Here is a 21,506-nt window from a genome sequence, read left to right on the forward strand (position 1 = left end):
TTTTAAAGAAACGGGGTGGGGGGAGAGGAACGGGGCAGCCAGGAGTCGGACGCCACTGCGGGGACAAGCACCGGGAGGAGGGGAGGAATGGGACAGCCAGCTCTCCTCCCTCTGAGCTTGCTCTGGCTGCCCCATTCCTTTCCCCCGTACGTGGTTTTTTTTTAAATCTGTAGATTAAAAATAAAAAAGAGGGGGGCGAAGGAACAGGCAGCCAGAGTGAGATCAGAGGGAGGAGAGCCTGCTGCCCCGTTCTTCCCCTCTCCTTGTCTCTGCCAGCGGCACCGGAGGCAGCATCAAATTGGCACTCCTTCCCATGCAGATGCTGAGAAGGAGCGCCAATTCAGGAGCCCAGTGCCTCGGGGCACAGACCCGAGGCCAAGGCCATCAAGACAGGAGCACACAGATCCAGCCCAGACTTTGGTGGCTGTAGAGAAGCAAGAGAGACGTCACAGGCCCTGTTCAAAAGACACCTTCACCGACGGTCGTTAAGGCTTTTCGGTTAACAGTTTAGGACCCTAGAAATCTAGAATTCAGAATTGCAATGGGACCCCCTCTGCTGCAAATGTTTGCCTTCAATCCATGAGGGGCAGCTTGAATGCCGTTGGAGGGGCCAAGAAGCGAGCGTGCTGGTCCTTGCTCCTCTCTCTCCCTCCCTTCCTCCTCACATGTTAGTTTAACACACATCTAGAATGCCTGAACAGGTCTAGAGGATTTATTCAACAGAATGCTCCTTCTACAGCCAATAATGATCAATGGACTGCTCCAAAATGGAACTAAGGAGGTTCCCTCAGATCTGCTAACTTTATGCAGATCTGCCGGACAAGAACATAAGAGCCCTGATGTTGGATCAGACCAAGGCTTGATCTTCAATCAGTCCAGCTACAAAATTTATTTATTTATTTATTTATTTATTACATTTCTATACCGCCCAATAGCCGGAGCTCTCTGGGCGGTTCACAAAAATTAAAAACATTCAAAGTATAAAACAACAGTATAAAAGTATAATATAAAATACAATATAAAAGCTCAACCAGATAAAGAGCAGCAGTGCAAAATTACAAATTTAAACCCCAAGTTAAAATTTATTTATAGACTATTAAAATGCTGGGAGAATAGAAAGGTCTTCACCTGGCGTCTAAAAGCATATAATGTAGGGAGCTCATTCCACAGCTGGGGTGCCACAGCAGAGAAGGCCCTGCTCCTCCTGGTAGCCACCTGCCTCACTTCCTTTAGCAGGGGCTCGCAGAGAAGGACCCCTGTAGATGACCTTAGGGTCCGGGCAGGTACATATGGGAGGAGGCGTTCCTTCAGATAGCCTGGCCTCAAGCCATTTAGGGCTTTAAATGTTAATACCAGCTCTTTGAATCGTGCCCGGAAAAAGCCCTCTACAACCAACCTTTTGCAGTTGGAGGGTGTGTTGGACCTCACAGACTCCTTGGAGGCTGCACAAATGGCTGTGGCCCTAACACAAAAAACTATTCACACTAGTAGTGTGCACTGGCCACAACATTTAGTTCAGACCCTGATACAGCTAGATCTACACTACTGCTTCATAGTGGTATTGAAGTGCACTGATAACTGTTGGGGCACAATCCTCCTTCCACATACTGCTTTCATAGAGTTATTTCCCGCTTTTTATTTTTTTATTCCACTTTTGTAACGATTTGACACAAGGTGAAAATCATAGAATCATAGAACAGTAGAGTCGGAAGGGGTCTCTAAGGCCATCAAGTCCAACCCCCTGCTCAATGCAGGAATCCACCTTAAAGCATCCCTGACAGATGGCTGTCCAGCTGCCTCTTGAAGGCCTCTAGTGTGGGAGAGCCCACAACCTCCCTAGGTAACTGGTTCCATTGTCGTACTGCTCTAACAGCCATGAAGTTTTTCCTGGTGTCCAGAATCTGGCTTCCTGTCACTTGAGCCCGTTATTCCATGTCCTGCACTCTGGGAGGATTGAGAAGAGATCCTGACCCTCCTCTGTGTGACAACCTTTCAAGGGTGGATTCCTGCATTGAACAGAGGATTGGACTTGATGGCCAACTCTACTATTCTATGATTCTATGAAGAGTGCTATCATGTCTCCCCTCAGTCTTCTCTTCAACTTGAGGCAGGGCCTTTCAGTGGCTACACCCAGACTTTGGAACCCTGCTGGAGGGGAAGAGAGACCTTTCCTTTTCAGGTGAACTTCAGCCTGCCAGTTGACTCACCTGAAGTGCTGTTTGTTTCTTCGGTTTGTGTGATTTTCAGGATGTATTTTTAATATGTTTTAGTTTGTATTTTAATTAATTTTCTTTTCACTCTTAACTGCTTTGAGCATTCTGTTGGAAAGGTAGAATAATAAATATCCTTTTACATTAAAATAAATATTTTTTGTGGGGGGGATAGAGAAACACGACAAACAGAACATTAAACAGGTGGATTTTTTTTTTAAAAAAAAACTTTATCATTTGGAAACATGCTTTCTGTTACTAGGTATAATCTTATTTTTCACCATATGAATTCTCAGAAATGGAACACCACAGAACCCTTTCAATTTCGCTGTTCTACTTTGCTGCTGTTTGTGCTTCGCTTTGCTTCCGGAGTGGGGAGACGGACTTCAGAAATGAGTATTACTGGCAGTGAATAGAGAAAAAACCTTCACACGAGATGGGAGGCCGTTTGTGGCTGCCATTAATGAAAGCAGCATAAGGCACAGGAAAAAGTGTTAGGCAGAAAGTTTGGCCTGACCACATTTTGGGCCAGATCTACACGTCGTTGTGAAGGCGTTTCCCTGCACGGGTTTTTAATACGTACCAAAATGAAGCATGTCTTTCTTTACTGCCTCATGAGCATTTTCTTTCATTTCGTTTCGTTTCGTTGGAGCGGTTCACACTCTTCTAAATTTATTTATTTAATTACATTTATATACCGCCCCACAGACGAAGCTATCTGGGCGGTTTACAACAATTAAAAATATTAAACATTAAGAGTATACAAAAATTTAAAAACATTAGAACAGTATAAAAACAACAGCATCCATTTAAAAACAACAATTCTGGGGTCCATTAAAAACAAACTTAATGTTGTTAAATGCTGTTAAAATGCCTGGGAGAAGAGAAAAGTCTTGACCTGGCGCCGAAAAGATAACAATGTTGGCGCCAGGCGATTGTGTCCCTTCCGTCGCAAGTGGGCGTTTCTTAGAGGCTGGCTTTGGGGGATGCTTGTGACGTTCTCTCTTGCTCCCCTCCCCTTTTTTTTAAATTCCTCAAATCCCTGAATTCCCTGTTTGGGTCGTTGTGCTCATTGTGGAGAAGATGGAGTCCATGGATAGCCAAACGGAATTAGTCAGCACCATGGCTGTTTCTATCAATTTACTTCTATGTGCTCTTCGAGCACTGTCTGTGCTCGAGGATGAGTACTGGCATCACCAGGCGCAACTCCAAAAAACCATCAAAATTCACCGCAGACGGAGGATGCTGTTATAGAATCCTGGGTTCTATAAAAATGCAGCAGAGCTGTTTGGGGTTGGCCGCTCGACAGTTGGAGTGTGCTTGGCAATGGAGCTAGTTCTTCTTTGTCGCACAGTCTATCTTGGCGATTTTCAAAAGGTAAGTTTTTTTCTTCTAAGCTAAATTGGATGCACACGTGCGCATGTGTGACGAACGAATGCGTGTTATGTATATAGGATTTTTTTCCCTTTGGCCCGTAGTCAGATGCACACGTGCGCATGTGTGATGAACGAACTAGTGCTATAGGAATTTTTTTTCTCCCTTTGGCCCGAAGTTGCCGGTACACATGCGTATGTGAGACGAACGATCGAGAGTTTTGTATAGGCAGGTTTTGTCTCCCTTTGGCCCCAAGTTGCCTGTATACGTGTGCATGTGAGACAATCAAACACCTGTTATGAATATAGGGAGGTGTTTTTTTTCCCTTTGGCCCATAGTCGGATGCACATGTGATGAACGAACATGCACATGTGATGAACGAACTAGTGCTATGTAAAGGAAGGTTTTTTCTCCCCTTTGGCCTGAAGTTGCCGGTACACGTGCGCATGTGAGACGATCGAACGAGAGTTCTGTATGAGAAGGTTATTTCTCCCTTTGGCCCCAAGTTGCCTATATATGTGCGCATGTGAGACAATCGAATGCCTGTTATGAATATAGGAAGGGTTTTTTTTTCCTTTGGCCCGTAGTTGGATGCACACGTGCGCATGTGAGACGAACTGCTATGTGTTTCAATTTAAACATTCCTGTTGGTTTAAACATTGTCTTTCACTTTTTAATACAGGTAATGGACAGCTTTGCAGCTTTGGGATTTCGGGGCTCCTGCGCAATTCTGCACAACATCTGTGAAGCCACAGGTTATGCAATCATTAACAGTGACGGACCACAAAACCGTGTAACACTTGCGACCCTAGGACAACCCTATGTTAATAATGAAAACGAGCGTGTAGCTGAGGGAACCGAAGTTAGGGATGCTATTTGCACATACTTGTGGCGCAATAGGGAGTTGCGTAGGTAAAATTAAAGTGTACAATAATTGCAATGTTGTTCCTGTTTTCGCGACTTTATGTCACTCTCTTCGCAACTTTATGTTTTGTGTTACGTTGTTTCATATTGAATAAAAACCTTTTGTATTGGCATCTGTACTTTCAAATCGCAGTTTCCTGGCTTTTGAGCCCTGTTATTTACTCCGTCTTAAGTCAATTTAAGGCGTTCCTTCTTCCAAGTTGTGTAACAATTATACGCTCTTCCCTTTTCAACCAGTAGCCTCCAAAAAATGAAGTTTTGTTTAAACAATAACTTTATTTAAATTAATAATGTACATAAATAAAAAATAGCACTTCTTTTTTAAAAATGTTTTATTACTTGAAACTAAAGACCATATTTTTGCAACGAAAACACAAAGTTGTTTGTTCCTTTGAAATTGAAAATGACCGCAGTGTACACAAGCAGTTTTACTTAGAAGAAAGGCATGCAAAAGGTTTATAAGTAAGCATTGCATTCCACATTAGAGTTAAATAAATTATGCCATGAGGCAGGGGGAAGAATACATTAAAAAGAGAACATGCATTCATCAGCAGACATAAAAACATCAAAATTAAAGGGTAATCTAAGGAGGGGTGGGGTGGGTTTGTGTGTGGAGGGGAGAAACTTAACATTATTTACATTCCAACATGCAGAAATGAAATGAGCTTGACCAGGCAGCAAAAGCAGTTCTGCTAGGAAAAATTCCGTGCAGATTAATGTAAACAGATCAATGTAAACAGCAGATTAATCCTAACCGAACAAGCACATATGCGCATCCCTATTAACAACTAAAAAAATTAAAAATGGGAAAGGCAAAAGAGGAAAGGAATGAGGAAAATGGAACCCACCCACCTCCCCTCTCCTCGCTTGCGGGAAAGGTGAAGAGTAAAGATGGATGCTGCTTTTCGCGCCGGATTTGTGGGTTGGCTATAGGCTTCAAGCACAATAGACGCCGCTATGTAAACAGCAGATTAACCGAACAAGCACATATGCGCATCCCTATTAACAACTAAAAAAAATTAAAAATGGGAAAGGCAACAGAGGAAAGGAATGAGGAAAATGGAACCCACCACACCTGTCCTCACACGCGGGAAAGGTGATGATTAAAGATGGATGCTGCTATTCGCACTGGAAATGGTATCGGAAGTCGAAAGGCAACAAAATAAGTCTGGGCAGAGCGGGGCGGGGACGAAAGAGCGTATAATTGTTACACAAGTTGGAAGAAGGAACGCCTTAAACTCACTTAAGATGGAGTAAATAACAGTGCTCAAAAGCCAGGAAACTGCGATTTGAAAGTAGGCCTGTGTGTCTCGATGAGCTTCGGGGCGCGTTCCAGACGCACGCAAGCGCCTTCGCAATGACGTGTAGATCTGGCGGGGTTTCGTGGGGGAGGGGGATAATGTCTAAAAAAATGTCCATGTAACCTGGAGCCAACCAGGGAGCTTTGGCTATTGGGCAGTTTAGAAATGTAATAAATAAATATCAAGTGACTGAGTTTATTCTTTTTTCTTTTTCTTTTCAAAAATCACACACACACCCCTAAATAAAATGCTTTAAGCAGTGACTTTGCTGCTCAGGTAACATTCTTGGAATGGCTACCTCTGGCAGCAATGCGACATTATGACATGTGATGTATGTCCCGGGGGCATTCCTTCCCAGATTCATTATTGGGGTGAAGGCAATGGTAACTCCATTGTGGAAGGTGCCCCTCCGCACCTGACTAGGCCCACTGTGCCCTTTAACTGCCAGCCCCCCAGAATCACACAGTCTCTCATCCACATAGCCAAGACAGCCTTACAGCTCCGCGTCCTCTTCCCTTCCCCAGCCCCTAATGCCCTGAGGAACGAGGCGATATCATAAATTTCCATTGCTGTTGCACAACCATCTGTCAGGGATGCTTTAAGGTGGATTCCTGCGTTGAGCAGGGGGTTGGACTCGATGGCCTTAGAGGCCCCTTCCAACTCTACTCTTCTAGGATTCTAACACTTACACACCTTGACAGACATTCTGGATACCCACCAATGCCTCTCTTGTTAAATTGTGCTTGTGTTATTGGAGCCCTGGTTGTGGGTTGTTCTAACCTTAATAAAATTGATAGAGTTTCACCAACGTTCCTGTAATTTGCACGTGCCAGAAAGAAAAGGCTATTTTACATAACTATCTTCCTGACTATTTCAGGAAGATTGGTCTGAGATTGAGGGAGAAAGGGTAGTTCTCCACCCAAAGAGATTCTCACACGTAGACTAGAGTTTTCATACAAGCCCCTGTATTCTCCTGAGCAACTTATGATCAACATTTAAAAATGTAAGCTTATGCCAAAGGTGAGGTCTGGATATAGAATCGAAGGCTGCTCGGAGATCTACAAATGCAGCAGAAAGTGAGCGATGGGGGGCGTTTATATTTCCCTACCAAGTGTTTTAATAGAAAGCAACGGTCAAGTGTAGATCTACCACACCGGAAGCCTACTTGTTCTTCGGACAGGAGGTTCTCCCCAAATACCCAATTTTCTAACGTCTAGAAGATGTCTTGTGTATAATCTACTAATAACATCTAGTAGACTTATAGGGCGGTAATTTGGGTGGGTCTGACCGGTTGCCTTTTTTATAAAGGGGCACCACAATAGCCACCGCCCAATCTTGGGGAAATTTCCCAGTTCTATCAATAGATGTAAATAAGGCAGCTAACACTGGGATCCACCATTGGGGATAATCAATCAAAAAATCTGGTGGGATGCCATTCCTTCCAGGGGCCTTTCACAGCTTCAACTTTCATATCAGTGTAGCTATTTCCTCGGAAGTGACTGGGGCCCAGCTATGCAACTCTGGGTCTTCCTCTTGCAGTGGAGGTAGGCAGGCCGTCTCATCATAAAAAAGGGAGCGAAAATGTACTTCCCATTCAGGTGTGGTGGTAAAAGTATCCATAGATGTGTCTTGAAGCTGAGATAAGATGCCAAAATCTGGATCTATCATTACTTTCAAGTGCTGATGCCAATTCAACCCATTGCAGCCTAATATACTCCTGCTTCTTTTCTCTAATTGTCTTTTTATAGAATTTACGCAGTGCCAAATAGGAGTGTGGTAGAGGAACTATATCCCTGCCCCTTAGAAATTTATGTTGTCTTTTGATTTCCTGCTTAAGTTTCCTGCAGTCCTCGTCGAACCACAGTTTACCCTCTTTTGGCCTCTGGTTCTTTAAACAGCCTTTCCAAAATAGGAGAGGTTCAATTGCTGCTGTAATCTGGACACAGCAATCCAATACCACTTCCATCTCTTTTCAGGTTCTTTTGCATTTACTTCTTTATTATTATAAACCATTCCTATCTTAAGACTTCTTGTGTGGCACAAGTTAGCAAGTTGGTTTGACCAACTTTTGATCTTTCTTTTAATGTTAGGCATGGGACTCTTCTGGGTAGGGCATAAATCTTAGAGTGTAACTCGCTTCCTTAGCAACTTATGCTGGCTTCTCTGTTATATATCAAACACTTTTTCTTTCTTCATGAGGGGGGGGAATATCCAGTTCACAACAGCATTCACTAGAGGGGATCAGTTTAATCATTCGCAGCCTCTCAGCTTCCCACATCTCCCTCACCGAATGCCGAATGCAGCTTCTTCCACCTTCTCTCCCCCCCTTCTCACCACGCCAATAAATCCAATCAACAACTTCCACCTTACAAAGCCAGCATTTCAATCGTTCCCATGTGAGATAAGAATGAAAGGTTGTAACACAAATCAATGTCCAGCAAGCATAAATTCCTTCTTTTTAAACTGCGTCAGTGTTTGCTCTTTAACTTTCGGTTTCGATAGTGTTGCCGTTTACAAGACATTGTATTAAATATCAATCATCTCACCTCCCTTCTTCAAATCTCTCTGCTTTTCCAGCTCCTGTGACTTTTATAATCATTTTCTGTCGTTTGCTCAAAGATTTATGCCCATTAGAAGAGAGATAATTGCTTTTTCCGGCAAACGCCGCTTAGAGCCTCAGAAGAAACCCGCCATTGCTCAGGCGGCCAGCTCCAGCTTAATATACAAAAAAAGAAAAAGAAAAAAAAAAGAAAAAAGAAAAAAAGAAGAAAAAAAAATAAGAAACCTTCAAATTATAAAAAAAAAGGAACTTTCAAATCATAATTTGGCATGCCTCTCCCTCCTGGAAAGGACAGCCCCTGGAGTTGAGCAAGAGGAGGAAGATAAAGACCCAGTCCCTTTGGATACAATACCAAATAAAGAAAAAATATGACTGAAGGAGGAGAAAGTGGTAGTAACCCTCCCTCGTTGATGGAGATCAGGCCCATTATAGCTGAAAATAACATTGTTATATTTTAAAAAAATGGATCAGCATATGAGTGAATTTAGACATTAATTGTGTATTTAGCGGATAAAAAAGGTGGAAAATTCGGATAAGATCAAAAAGATAGAGGCTAAAGCGGACTTGGACCAGAAGGAATAAGAGGCTTTTGAGAAATCAACTAATATACAATTTAAAGAATGGGTACTGTGATCGATTGCCTCGGAAGATTAATCTAGTAGATCTACTTTTTGAATAAAGCAGCTAAAGGAGTCGCAGGGAGAAGATCTTAGAGAAATCATCGTGAACTGGTTCAAGGAGCTGAAGCCGATATATCAATAGACGGATTGGATCCGGATCGAGTCCATCGTGTGGGGGGGCAAAACCACAAAGGGGCAAGAGACATTTTGGTGAAATTTGGTAATTATTATAAAAAAGAGCAAATTATGAAAGAATTGAGATTTAAGAATCAGATATAATATAAAGGCAAACCAGTGTAAATTTACAATGATCTTTCTCAACGTACATTAAATTGGAGAAGTAGTCTTAAACTAATAATGGAAACATTAATGAAGAATGAAATTCCTTATGCATGGGGTTACCCGGTTTTTTTTAAGATTTACATATGGGAGGAGGGAACACAGAGTAACCTCATTGGATCAAGGTAAAGATTTGCTGAAGAGGCTGGGTCTGGATGGGGAAGCAGATGGGGCTGGAGTGGGTGGGGGAGGGAATGAGGCTGGGACATCTGGAGAGTAAGAGAATTGTTAATTATGTTTGGAGATAATTGCAAATAAAAATGCTAATATAGAAACCTGCCGGCCAGGCACAGCACTGCCTCCCCCCTCCCCCTTTAAAGTAGATGGCTGGAGTACTAGACTCACGGGGATATGGGGGGGGGATTAGAGTGGGGGGGTGGGGAGGGGGGGAAGGTAGGGGAGGAGGGATTGGGGTAGGAGGGTGGGGGTTTTATGTATGGAGTTTGTGTTTTTATGTAAGCAAGTTTGAACTGCTGAGCACAAGGGATCGGAAGAGATTTCAAAAGGGTGATTATGGATAAAAAGATAAAGGTATCAACACTCAATGTTAAAGGTTTAGGGGCAGTCGTGAAAAGGAAGAGAATAGAACAAATGCTTAATAAAGAGGGATCAGATATTATAATGATCCAAGAGACACACCAAGGCTCCGAGAATTCGAATATGATAAAATTAAAGTGGCTAGCCTATTATGAAAAGTCATTAGGGACATCAAAAAAAAATGGAGTGGCCACTTTGATTTCAAAAAAAAGTGGGTTTACATTAGAAGAGGTAAAAAAGGATGATAAGGGTAGATATCTTATGTTAAAAGGTAAAATTGAGGGAAAGGTCTATACTTTGATTAATGTTTATGCCCCAAATGAGAGGCATAGAGAGTTTTTTATAAAGTTGTTTAAAGAAATAGAAGAATTTAAGGAGGGGTATGTTATATTAGCTGGGGATTTTAATATGGTTATGGATAATAAAAGAGACAGGTCAAATCCCACTAATGTTGAAAAGAGAAACAATATGACTATATTGAATAAATTAATAAAAGAAAATGATTATTTAGATTCGTGGCGCTTACTTAACGGGAATAGGCCTGGATTCTCATATTTTTCCCCAGTTCATCATACATACTCCAGGATAGATCATATATTTGTTTCAAAAGACTTTGCAACGAGGATTTGTAAAATGGAAATGGGGGTAATAAAAGTAACTGATCATGCCTTGTTAAGTTTAGAATTTACAGTTAAGAAAGATTATAAAGAGGCATATAGATGGAAGTTGAACACAAAGATATTGAAATACAATAAAATAGTAGATAAAATTCGGAAGGAACTGTCGGAGTCATGGGAAATTAATGAAAAAGGAGGAACAGCTGGGTCAGTCATTTGGGACACCATGAAGGCTGTAGCAAGAGGAATCTGTATTAGAGAAACATGTAGTTTAAAAAGACAACAACGTGCAGAACAGGAAAAGTTAGAGATAGAAATTAAAAACTTGGAGGAAAGATATTGGCGAAGTAAAGATAAATATAAATTAGTGGAAATACAAGCTAAGAAGAAACAATTAGAAAATTTAAATATAGAAGAGATTCAAAAGAATTTAATGTATATGAAAAGGGAATATTTTGAAAATAGTGATAAGAACTCGAGGTTGCTTGCCAAGCTCACACAAAAAGAAAAAGGGAGGAATGGGATAGAAACGTTGAAAGATAGCCGAGGGAATTATTGTCATGCAATGAAAGCTAAAATAAAAAATTTTCAGGAATTTTATCAGGAATTGTACAAGGGTAAAGAAATTCAACAAGAAAAGGTGGAGGAGTATATTGGAAGGTTTATAAAGAAGGAAATAAAATCAGAATATAAGGAGTTAATGGAGTCAGTAATAACTCAAAGAGAAGTTGAAGAGGTTATTGATAAGTTAAAAGTGGGTAAATCACCAGGAGCAGATGGTTTGGGTCCAGAATATTATAAGGTCTTCAAAGATTGTCTAGTTCCAAAATTAATGGAACTTTATAATAGGATATTATCAGGAGAGAAGATACCTGAATCATGGGAACATTCAGTGATAATTCTGATCCCAAAACCAGATAAAGATTTGACTAATCCCGATTTTTATAGACCTATTTCTTTAATAAATCAGGATGCTAAAATTTTTACATCTATTATGGCTAAACGATTAAATAAATTCTTGGCAGAATATATAGGAGCAGATCAATGTGGGTTTGTGGTAGGAAGACATATGCATAATTTAGTGGGTAGAGTTTTAAATGTAATAAATGTAATAAAAAAAGCAAATATTAAGGCAGGTATTATGGCATTAGATATTTTTAAAGCTTTTGATTGTGTGAGCTGGCAGGCACTAAAGAGTATTATAGATAAATTGGGATTTGGAAATAAATTTAAAAATGTAATAGAACAGCTATATTCCCAAAATACGGCGGTAGTGGTGGTAAATGACGGACTTACTGAAAAGATACGACTAGCCAGAGGAACAAGACAAGGATGTCCGCTCTCGCCGGTCCTTTTTGTAATGGTTATGGAAGTTTTGGCGAAGGCACTAAGGGAGGATAAAGAATTAGAAGGAATTGGAGAGGTAAGGGAAATAAAGCTAAACATGTTTGCGGATGATACTTTATTGACCATTAAGAATCCATTAAGAAAATTAGAAAGAATTAAATATCAGTTGAGGGAATTTGAGGAAATTACAGGGTTAAAAATAAATTGGTCTAAATCAGAGATGATGTTGTTTAACTATACTAAGAGGGAAGAAAAGGATTGGGAAGTTAAGGGAATGGAATTGAAAGTTAAGAACGAGATTAAATATTTGGGAATTAAAATTACAAAAAATCTAGAGAATTTAGAAAGGGAAAATTTAACGAGGTTAAAGAAGGAGGTACTAGAGAAATTGGAAAAATATAAAAGATTAAATTTATCTTGGTTTGGGAGAATAGCTTTGATAAAAATGAAGATATTAGCTAAAATTAATTTTGTATTTAGGATGTTACCTATAAAAATATCAGAAACCGAGATAAAAAGTTGGCAAAATATTATTAATAAATATTGTAATGGAGAAAAGAGAGCAAGAGTGAATAAAAATAATTGGTACCTAAGCCAAAAAAAGGGGGGAATGGGTCTCCCAAACATAAAATTATACTACGTAGCAAATAGATTAAGACATGTTGTAGAAGCAATTATGGGAGTAGGAGATTTATATTGGATGGAAGAAAAAATTATAAGTAAGGTAGAGATGAATCTGGAGAATGTTTTTTTTAAAGATGGAGGAAGAAAGTGGGTTGGAAGTATAGATAATCCACTCCTGAGGACTCAATGGGAAATTTGGAGTAAATTTAAAGGGAAGCTGCTTCCGAGCAACTCTCCCTTAGCACCGATAATAATGTTAAAGAATTTCCCAGAGGATCTAAAGGGTAGATTATGTAAAATATTAAAAGAGAAAAATAAAATAAAATTAAAGGATTGGGTAAGAGATATTAAAACAAGAGAAGATATGGAAAATTTGTTAAAGGAGAAGAAGCTATCTTGGCTAGAATATGGTCAATTAGAGCAATGGAATAAAAAGTGGATTAAAGATAATAGAATGTGCAGAAAGATGACGAGGTTTGAAGAATTAGTAGTAAGTAAGGAGAAAGGAAAAGGAAGTAGTATAGTTTCAAAAGGATTAATGAGTGAAATATATAAAATATTGTTAGAGAAGGAGTTTAGAGAGAATACAGAGAAAATGATTTGGGAATCAGATTTGAAGATACAAATAGGGCGACAGAGCTGGGAGGGACTATGGAAACAAAGAGTGTTGAGAAGTTTATCAGTAAGAATAAAGGAGAATTATTTTAAAATTTTATGGAGGTGGTACCTAACCCCGGTTAGATTGAATAAGATAAGTGATCAACATTCAGCAAATTGTTGGAGAGGATGTGGGGAAAAAGGAACGTATTTACATATGTGGTGGCAATGCAAATATGTACAAAGATTATGGAAGATGGTGTTTTCAGAAATTGAAGAAATAGTGGGAATGAAAATAGAACAAACACCAAAAATAGCATTGCTGTCACTATTTGAAGATATAAAGTGTGGAAAAGGAACTATAGAGCTGATATCGAGTTTGTTGGTTGCAGCACGATTGATGATAGCTAGGAACTGGAAGATCCAAGGGGAATATTCTATTGAGGAATGGTATAAAGTAGTATGGGACATAGCCATTAATGATAAACTGACATGTAATATTAAGTGGAGAAAAGGCGTAACTAAAATAAATGAGTTCGAAGGAATCTGGAAACAGTTCCTAGTGTTCGTGTTTACTAAGGGAAGTGGGAAACCACCAGCAGAAGAAATGATTAGATTTTGGACTCAAGAATGATCCCGAGGTGGGGGGTGCACATTTATGTTAAGAATGAAGATGTTGTAGTATGATAAGGCATATGTAATAGTTTTTGATATTTGTACTCAACAATTATTCAATATGTATGCAGCAGATATTTGATGTATTTTTTTTTCTTATTGTGTTAGTTTCAGTTATATTTTGGAAATGTTTATCTATGTTTATATAGTGTTGAAAATGAATAAAAATTAAAAAAAAAAAAAAGCAAGTTGGTTTGACAAGTTAAAAAGGTATTCACTGTTTCCCTGCTTATGCTTTAAAATATATTTTCAGCAGGCCTAGTAACTTCAAAAGTCACTGAGTTGGGGAAATCATCAATCTCTTTGTGATCAGAGGCACTGGGAAAGGGATCTCTGGAGTTAATTTAAACTGACCCCAACCACATAACACTACTCCCTCTTCTGAAGAGGTCTGGAAACAAAGCCCTATGAAGCGAGACTGAAAGAACTGGGCATGTTTAACCTGGAGAAAAGAAGATTGAAGGGAGACATGAGAGCACTCTTCAAAGACTTAAAAGGTTGTCCCACAGAGGAGGGCCAGGATCTCTTCTCGATCCTCCCAGAGTGCAGGACACGGAATAACGGGCTCAAGTTAAAGGAAGCCAGATTCCGGCTGGACATCAGGAAAAACTTCCTGACTGTTAGAGCAGTACGACAATGGAATCAGTTACCTAGGGAGGTTGTGGGCTCTCCCACCCTAGAGGCATTCAAGAGGCAGCAACCGTCTGTTGCTGCCATCTGGACAACCATCTGTCAGGGATGCTTTAGGATGGATTCCTGCATGGAGCAGGGGGTTGGACTCGATGGCCTTGTAGGCCCCTTCCAACTCTGCTATTCTATGATTCTATTAATCCCAGACTACTGAAGACAAACAGACTAGAAGACCATAATAATAGTTTTGCTCCTGCAGGCAACCAAATGGAGGGCCTAATGGGCCATCGCATTGGCTGGCTAGGTCTGCCAGAAACCCAGCCTGGCCACCCCTTGTAGGTCCACATTCTACAGCAGCTGCTCTCAGCTGAACTTGATGGAATCCCACCCTCGACCCCTGGGTTTAATTTCCTGACTTTTTCTGGCTGGGCCTCGTGGAGAGCTATACGGATAGACAGAGCAGGCATACAGAACACACACAGAGTGCTGAGAGTGGCAAATCTAAAAGCAAATACATCGCTTTTCAAAACCAAGGAAATTCAGTCATCAAAAAACCTGCTGTTTAAAAGACCAAAAGATAAGGTTTTCTCACCTTGGTCCAAACTCCACAAAGCCAGGGAATTGGAAGCTGAGGCTGATACCTTATCTGATGTGCCCCGTAATCAGTCTTTATTTATTTTATTTTATTATTTTTATTTATTTATTGCATTTTTATACCACCCAATAGCCAAAGTTCTCTGGGTGGTTCATAAAACCCAAAACCATTCAAAATATAAAACAAACAGTTTAAAAGCATAACATGAAATGCAATATATAAACACAGCCAGAATAAAATCAAGCAGCAATGCAGAAATTAATACAGATTTAAAATACAAATTTCAAACAGCAAAGTTAAAATTAAGTTGAGAGACTGTTAAAATGCTTCATAAAACCCTATGAAGAAAAGTAAATCAGAATAGCCACAATCACAAGAACGAGAAGAGTCCCGGCAAGTAGCCATCTGTTATTCCAAACCCAGGCGGCCTTTGCCTTTCTTCTGTTCTCTGCCACGTAAGACATGATTTTGTCATTCCTTAAGTTAGTCTCCAAGTATAGCTCATTGACGTAATGGCTTCCTCTATTCTCCTGAAGCATTTTCTGGACCACTTCCATCAGCTCAGCAACCTGCCCGTCCCGTTCTGCTCCAGCTGCCCTGTTGTTGAAAGCACAGAAGCGATTCCCACATTTCTGACCCAGTTCTAGGAGAGCTTTATTATTCGACCACTTCACGAAATCCTGCAAGGGTTCCCCGGCCAAATCTTCTTTGCGGGTGAACAAGACGATCATGTGCTTGGGGGCCTCCGTTCCAAACACATCCTGGACGTGCTTCGCCGCCGCCTCGTCTTCCGCAGTGAAGCGGCCCACCTGGGTCACGAACACCAGCGCATGAGGGCCGGGCCTGGAGAGGTCGATGCAGTGCCTGATCTCACGGCACAATATCTCATTGGAGGCTCCGAAAGCAAAAATGTCTGGCGTGTCAATCACGGAAACCTCCCGGCCGTTCCAGCTGCCCTGACCTTTCTGGCACCTAAGGGTTGTTGTCTTTGCCTCCAGTACGGACTCAAACTCCTTCCGGCCAAGGATGGTGTTCCCTGCGGCACTCTTCCCGCCTCCCGTCTTACCGACGAGGATGATCCTGAGTTCGGATTCTCCCCCTGTTAGTTTCGAAGAACATGTTAGAGAAAGGCTCCCAGGATTCTACAACGGAAGCCAACGGAACGACCATTTCTGACACCTACAGTCCCAGAAGCCCCTTCTGTTGCCCTTTAATTTGGGATAAATTCCTCTCTGTTTCTCTGCCTACAGCTTGATTAACAAGTTACTGAGTTAGGACTGAAAGCTAGTAGTGCACTTTGTCGGTTTGCCTACGGAACATCACACAGGAAAAGGTTGGTGTCTCTTTGATATCTGCGTATGCCCAGATGATTGTGAATGGTCCATGTGTTTATCCTGCATATGTTTAACCCTTGACTAAATGCTCACAGACAGTTTCCTTTGCATTTCAGTGACAATGCCAGTGGAAATGTTTTTCCAAAGCTTAATTTCCATGGGAGGAAATTGTTTCCAGGGGGGTCACAGGGGAAAAGTATTAATTCCCCTCCCTGAATTCTGTGACACCCATCCCTACACATGCACCAATCACCTCCACATAGAAATTAAGGTTAAAATAAAAGTGCCCATCAATGAGTTTCATTCCTAAGCCTAATTGCACGGGGTGGAATCCATTTTCCCCTGGACAAGGAGACAGAACTGGGGTAGATGGACATGGAGAACTGGGAAATAGGGAAAGAGGAAGATAAGTAAGGAGAGAAAGAGAGCGTGTGTTTGTTGTGCTCCTCAAAGGTTGAATATTCTGGTCAGAAGGTCCTTCTCCAGGTACTCCCAAGTGTTAGATCCTGGTCGTGTGTGCTTGGCTTGTCTGACCTGGCCTGGCCTGGAGAGGTGGATCTAAGTTTGGGGCATCTTCTCCTGCTCCACTTGTGCAGATATAATGGGTGCGTGGAAAAAGGCACAGGTTCCCATCACACAGAGAGACAACCTCATCAAGCACACAGCAGAGAAAGGGAGAGGGCCCTCCTTCCTCCACCACCCATCTCTACCTCCACCTCTTCGCCTCCTTTCTCCTGCCTTACTCCTCCTATCTCCTTCATGCCACCCAGTCCTTGCTCCATCCTTCCCCATCTTCTGAGCCCCACCCCAAACCTGCCCCTTCCTTTCTTCCGGTTCCCCCCTCTACCCTGCTTCCTAACCTTCTTCTCTGTCCCCAATTCTGCTGCCAATTTCCAGCCCTCATTCCTTCTCCCATCACCCCTTCCAACAGAACTACGCTCCGCTTTGATTTAGTTTGAAAATAATTAATGGAGGCAATGATATTTGATGAATGGAGGTAATTAATTGAAGGGAATCTATTAAATTATTGACCAGGATCTTGGTGGGGAATGGGAAATTAATTGGGGGTGATCCCCCGATCCCCCACCTTCTTAGAGGCATATATGTTGTTCCCTCTGGTGCTGAGAACTCCTTCCGGAGGGGGTGGATAAGTCAGGTAAATGCTCAGGGAAGAAGGCATGAACTACTCCCCTGTCCAAATGGTCTCTCCTTCTCCCATGGCTACAGCAATTAGATCCCCCTTTAAAAGCCAAAAGAGCAAATAATGAATGGTTTTGAGACAAGACAAGCAGCAGTGCAGAGTCGTCAACTGAACAGCCTGCTTTGTCTTTTTCCTTACCATATCTGGTCCCGTCCATCACTTCCTGAAACAATTGCAACAAAGTAATGTGTCAGATACAATTTGCCTTCAACATTTTAAGTTAGTTATGCGCATCGCAGCCAACTCCATGCAGCTTGTAAACCTCCAGGGCAAAATAGGTCCATGAGGATACTTGGCGTTAATAGAGCACCATCTCTGACTGTTTCTAGGGAAGCATAGTAAGACCCAGAACATAACTGCAAGGCAGCTGAGATTCTAAGAGAGGGAAGTTTGGCTTAGGGCACTCCGGGAACCCATGGCTGAAGAAAGACTCCAACATGGGGACATTGAGATTCCCAGCTCCGTCTCTGAGCCACGACCCTCTATTTCTGATGTCCTCCATTTCTGATGCATGTCGATGCTTATGTAGGAAAAATCCCACTCCCCACACACAAGGGAGAGGGATCAAGAGACTCAGCCAAGCCCCAAGATGTCCCATCTAAGACAGGACATCTTTGGGTGTGCTGATCAGGTCAGCTGAAAGAACACGCAGACACCTTCTTGGGCAGGGAGGAATCACTGCTTGCAGAGCAGGCTTCCGAAAGCCCATCCCACTGGCCCATCTAGCTCAGTCTTGTTGAAACTGACTGCCAGCAACTCTCCGGGGTTTCAGGCTGGATTTTTTCTTCGTCCTACCTGAAGGTGTCAGGGATTGAAGCTGGGACCTTCTGCATGCGGAGCATCTGCTCCTCCACTGAGCTCCACACACAAGCAAGCAGCACCGAGTACAACCGGGCAGCCTCCCCTCCAAGGACTCACCTGGTCTGACCCTGCTTGGCTTCCAAGACCAGGCAAGACCAGGCATTTCAGGGTGGGATGGCCTTAGGCGACACGTACGCGTGTGTGTGTGTGTGTGTGTGTGTGTGTGTATTCCTGCATTGAGCAGGGGGTTGGACTCGATGGCCTTGTAGGCCCCTTCCGGCTCTGCTGTTCTAGGATTCTATAGGAACAGGTGTGTTGAAAGAGGTAAATAAAGAACATAAAAACCAAAGATTGGAGGGGAGGAAGAAGCAAATAATTAAGGTGGGAGTGGAAGCAGAGGAATTGGCCAGACCAACGACAGAGCAGAGCAGAAGGGGAGAAGTAGAGGAGAGAAATGGGAAACAAAGCAGGGACATGAGGTGAGGGAGGGGAGCAGGAGGCAGAGGACTGTGGTGTTGTGTGGCACCATTTTGTGCTCCCCCCTCCACACACACACACACACACACACACACACACACACACACACGTCAGCTCTTTTGCAGTGGCTCCTCTGCCAAATGGCTGGCTGACCACATGCACAAATCCCACACCCAGGCAGGCAGCAAGGGCTGGAAGGAGCTCTTCGCGTGGCCCTGGGCAGTTGGGCCAACGTGGCGCAAATCTTTCTGCAAGCCTAGGAGTAGACGTGATGTGAAGCTCAGAAGAGGCAGCGCTGTCAGAAGCAGAGTTTCCTTTCCAGCCTTTCCCCCACTACTAAGACGAAGCTCACGGCTTTTAAAGAGGATAAGAGGGGAGGGGGAACCCTGACATACCACATAGCATCAAGACTGTGGGCCAGATACCATCAAGGCTATGATTCTATGGCAGGAATTGCTGGAAATATATATGACCCTTCATTAGGGGTGTTGAGGGGCTTTTTCGTTTGACTTTTTTCTCTTTAATATGAACCTAAAAGCAGCACAGCACACACCTCCCCTCTTCCTAGGTAGGAATCCAGGAAGTTTCACTTTTCCTCGTACCAAAAAAATGATGCCCCCTTCAGTGGTGAAAAGCCTACAATACTTGGCACGTTTCCTCAAGAGTTCTTCACACACACACACACACACACACACACACACACACACACACACACACTTCATGGAATGGCAGAGTCAGCCCAGAACAAGTCCATCAATTGTGTAATAAAGGAATCGTATGAAGAAATCTACTTTGTTTTAGGAAAATATGGAATTTTAAGAAAAGGTTTATAATTACATTAATTGGTTTGTATAATTAGGCAGGGGGACATCAGAACTCTAAATATTTATTCCAGTTTGGCTGGAATAAATGATAAATTACAGCATTTGCCAGCTTGTGGTTTGGGGAGAGGGCCTCTAATTCTCCCCCTGGACCCTCTGCCAACTCACCAAAGAAGGGACTGAAAGGACTGTGGATGGCTGAAGATTTGGCTGCTGTGTTTTCTAAAGCATTTCAACTGCCCCAGCATAAAACTTCTGTTAATACCTACCCATGAAGATTCCAAAAGTGACTGATAGGTCATTTCTTGCCAAACAACACCCTCTAGGGATTTGTCACTGCAAATGATATACATAATTTACTGGTTATTAAAAACATAGCTGGCACAGACCCTAAAGACATGAGCTCCTTACAATGTACAAAGTACATGTTATTTTCGGAACCAAGTCATGGCCCTTTGCAACTCTATGCTTCGATGATTCTATTCTGTGACCCTCTGTAGTGGATAAGAGCTTTGGTTTGGGACTGTGGGGATGGGTCCTTGGGTGACTTTGGGCCAGTCAATGACTCTCAGCCTAACCCACCTCACAGGGTTGTTGTAAAATGGATAAACTGGAGAGGAGGACCATGGAAGCCACATTTGGTTCCTTGCTAAAAGGAAAAAGGTGGGATATAAACGTTGTTGTCGTTGCAAATATTTTTGTACATTTAGCAGGGTGCAGCAGGGACTGAATTGGGGACCTTTTACCTACAAAGCCTGTGCTCTTCTCCTACACTACATCGATCCCCTTCCCAAATGCTGTACATTGTGAAGAAGAACAAGGAGATGGTTCCTACCAGGGCGGCGGCTTCCTCAGCGTTGGGAAGAACTTGAGCATTGAGAACTGGCTCCAGCTTCAGCGGATCTGATCTGTCAGCCTCAACGCAGCTGCTTTGAGAGGTAGACGGTGCTATGAAAAAGAAACGGAGGAGGCAGCATTGTACAGAGAACAAGGGGCAGACCTTCCCTTTGAACTTCCTGTCTTAAAGAAAGTAACACTGAAAGTGCAGGCTGTGAACTCAACAGTGGCTGAGTTCGGACGACACGCCACTCAACGGTTGTTTCCCATCCTTTTGCCACATACACACATACACACACACACACACACACACGCACCCACACACCAGTTGATTAGCATGTTGTGGGAACTCAGCCAGTGAAGCTGCCATTCCAGCTCTCTTCTTTATGCACCAACGCAACGTAAAAAGGAATTGGCTTAAACTTTGCTGCACTTGTAAAGGCCTTCGCTCAAGGCAAAATCATAGAATCATAGAATAGCAGAGTTGGAAGGGGCCTACAAGGCCATCAAGTCCAACCCCCTGCTCAATGCAGGAATCCACCCTAAAGCTCACACAGCAAAGGAGATCTATGGACAGAATTAAGTACGCAACACTCAGTTGTTGTCAATACCAAGTTTGAATTGCTGTGGGTGACAATGGTGTAAGTCTCCAGTCCTGTGCTCCCTTTGTGAACCGCCCAGAGAGCTTCGGCAATTGGGCAGTATAGAAATGCAATAAATAAATAAATACTTGGGAGTAAGTCTACTGAACTCACTGGGCAGAACCTCTGAGTAAACATGAACAGATTGTGCCCTGTATGCACACCAGTCTTAAAATCTCTTCACTGGCTGCCGATTAGTTTCCGGGCGAAGTACAAAGTGTTGGTTATTACCTTTAAAGCCCTACGTGGTTTGGGTCCAGGCTACCTGCGGGATCGCCTTCTCCCGTACAATCCACCCCACACACTCAGGTCCTCTGGGAAGAATCTACTTCAGCTAGCAAAAACTTGATTAACAACTGTTACCCAGAGGACCTTCTCTTCTGCTGCTCCCAGACTGTGGAATGGCCTGTCGGAGGAAATTCGTCAACTTGACGGTCTTTTAGA

General features: G+C 42.5%; 2 protein-coding genes across 4 annotated transcripts in view; both read right to left on the bottom strand.

The window, feature by feature from the left end:
* Positions 1-21,506, bottom strand: part of LOC134395683 (GTPase IMAP family member 5-like) — a 195,036-nt gene that overhangs the window by 71,476 nt on the left and 102,054 nt on the right. The gene's annotated exons all lie outside the window — the stretch shown is intronic.
* LOC134398539 (GTPase IMAP family member 2-like) lies at positions 14,975-20,636 on the bottom strand. 3 transcript variants are annotated; one of them, XM_063126276.1, is made up of 4 exons: positions 20,420-20,636; positions 19,854-19,920; positions 17,624-17,648; positions 14,975-16,049 (listed from the first exon to the last, which is right to left on the bottom strand). In XM_063126276.1, the coding sequence occupies exons 1-4, from the start codon at positions 20,458-20,460 to the stop codon at positions 15,289-15,291; spliced, it is 894 nt and encodes a 297-aa protein (XP_062982346.1). In that variant the 5' UTR covers positions 20,461-20,636; the 3' UTR covers positions 14,975-15,288. The 3 variants fall into 3 exon arrangements, with proteins under 3 accessions (XP_062982346.1, XP_062983213.1, XP_062983979.1); XM_063127143.1 differs by having other exon boundaries at positions 17,624-17,644; positions 20,420-20,437; XM_063127909.1 differs by lacking the exons at positions 17,624-17,648; positions 20,420-20,636 and having other exon boundaries at positions 19,854-19,904.

This window comes from Elgaria multicarinata, chromosome 1, assembly GCF_023053635.1.
Source record: "Elgaria multicarinata webbii isolate HBS135686 ecotype San Diego chromosome 1, rElgMul1.1.pri, whole genome shotgun sequence".
Lineage (NCBI taxonomy): Eukaryota > Metazoa > Chordata > Lepidosauria > Squamata > Anguidae > Elgaria > Elgaria multicarinata.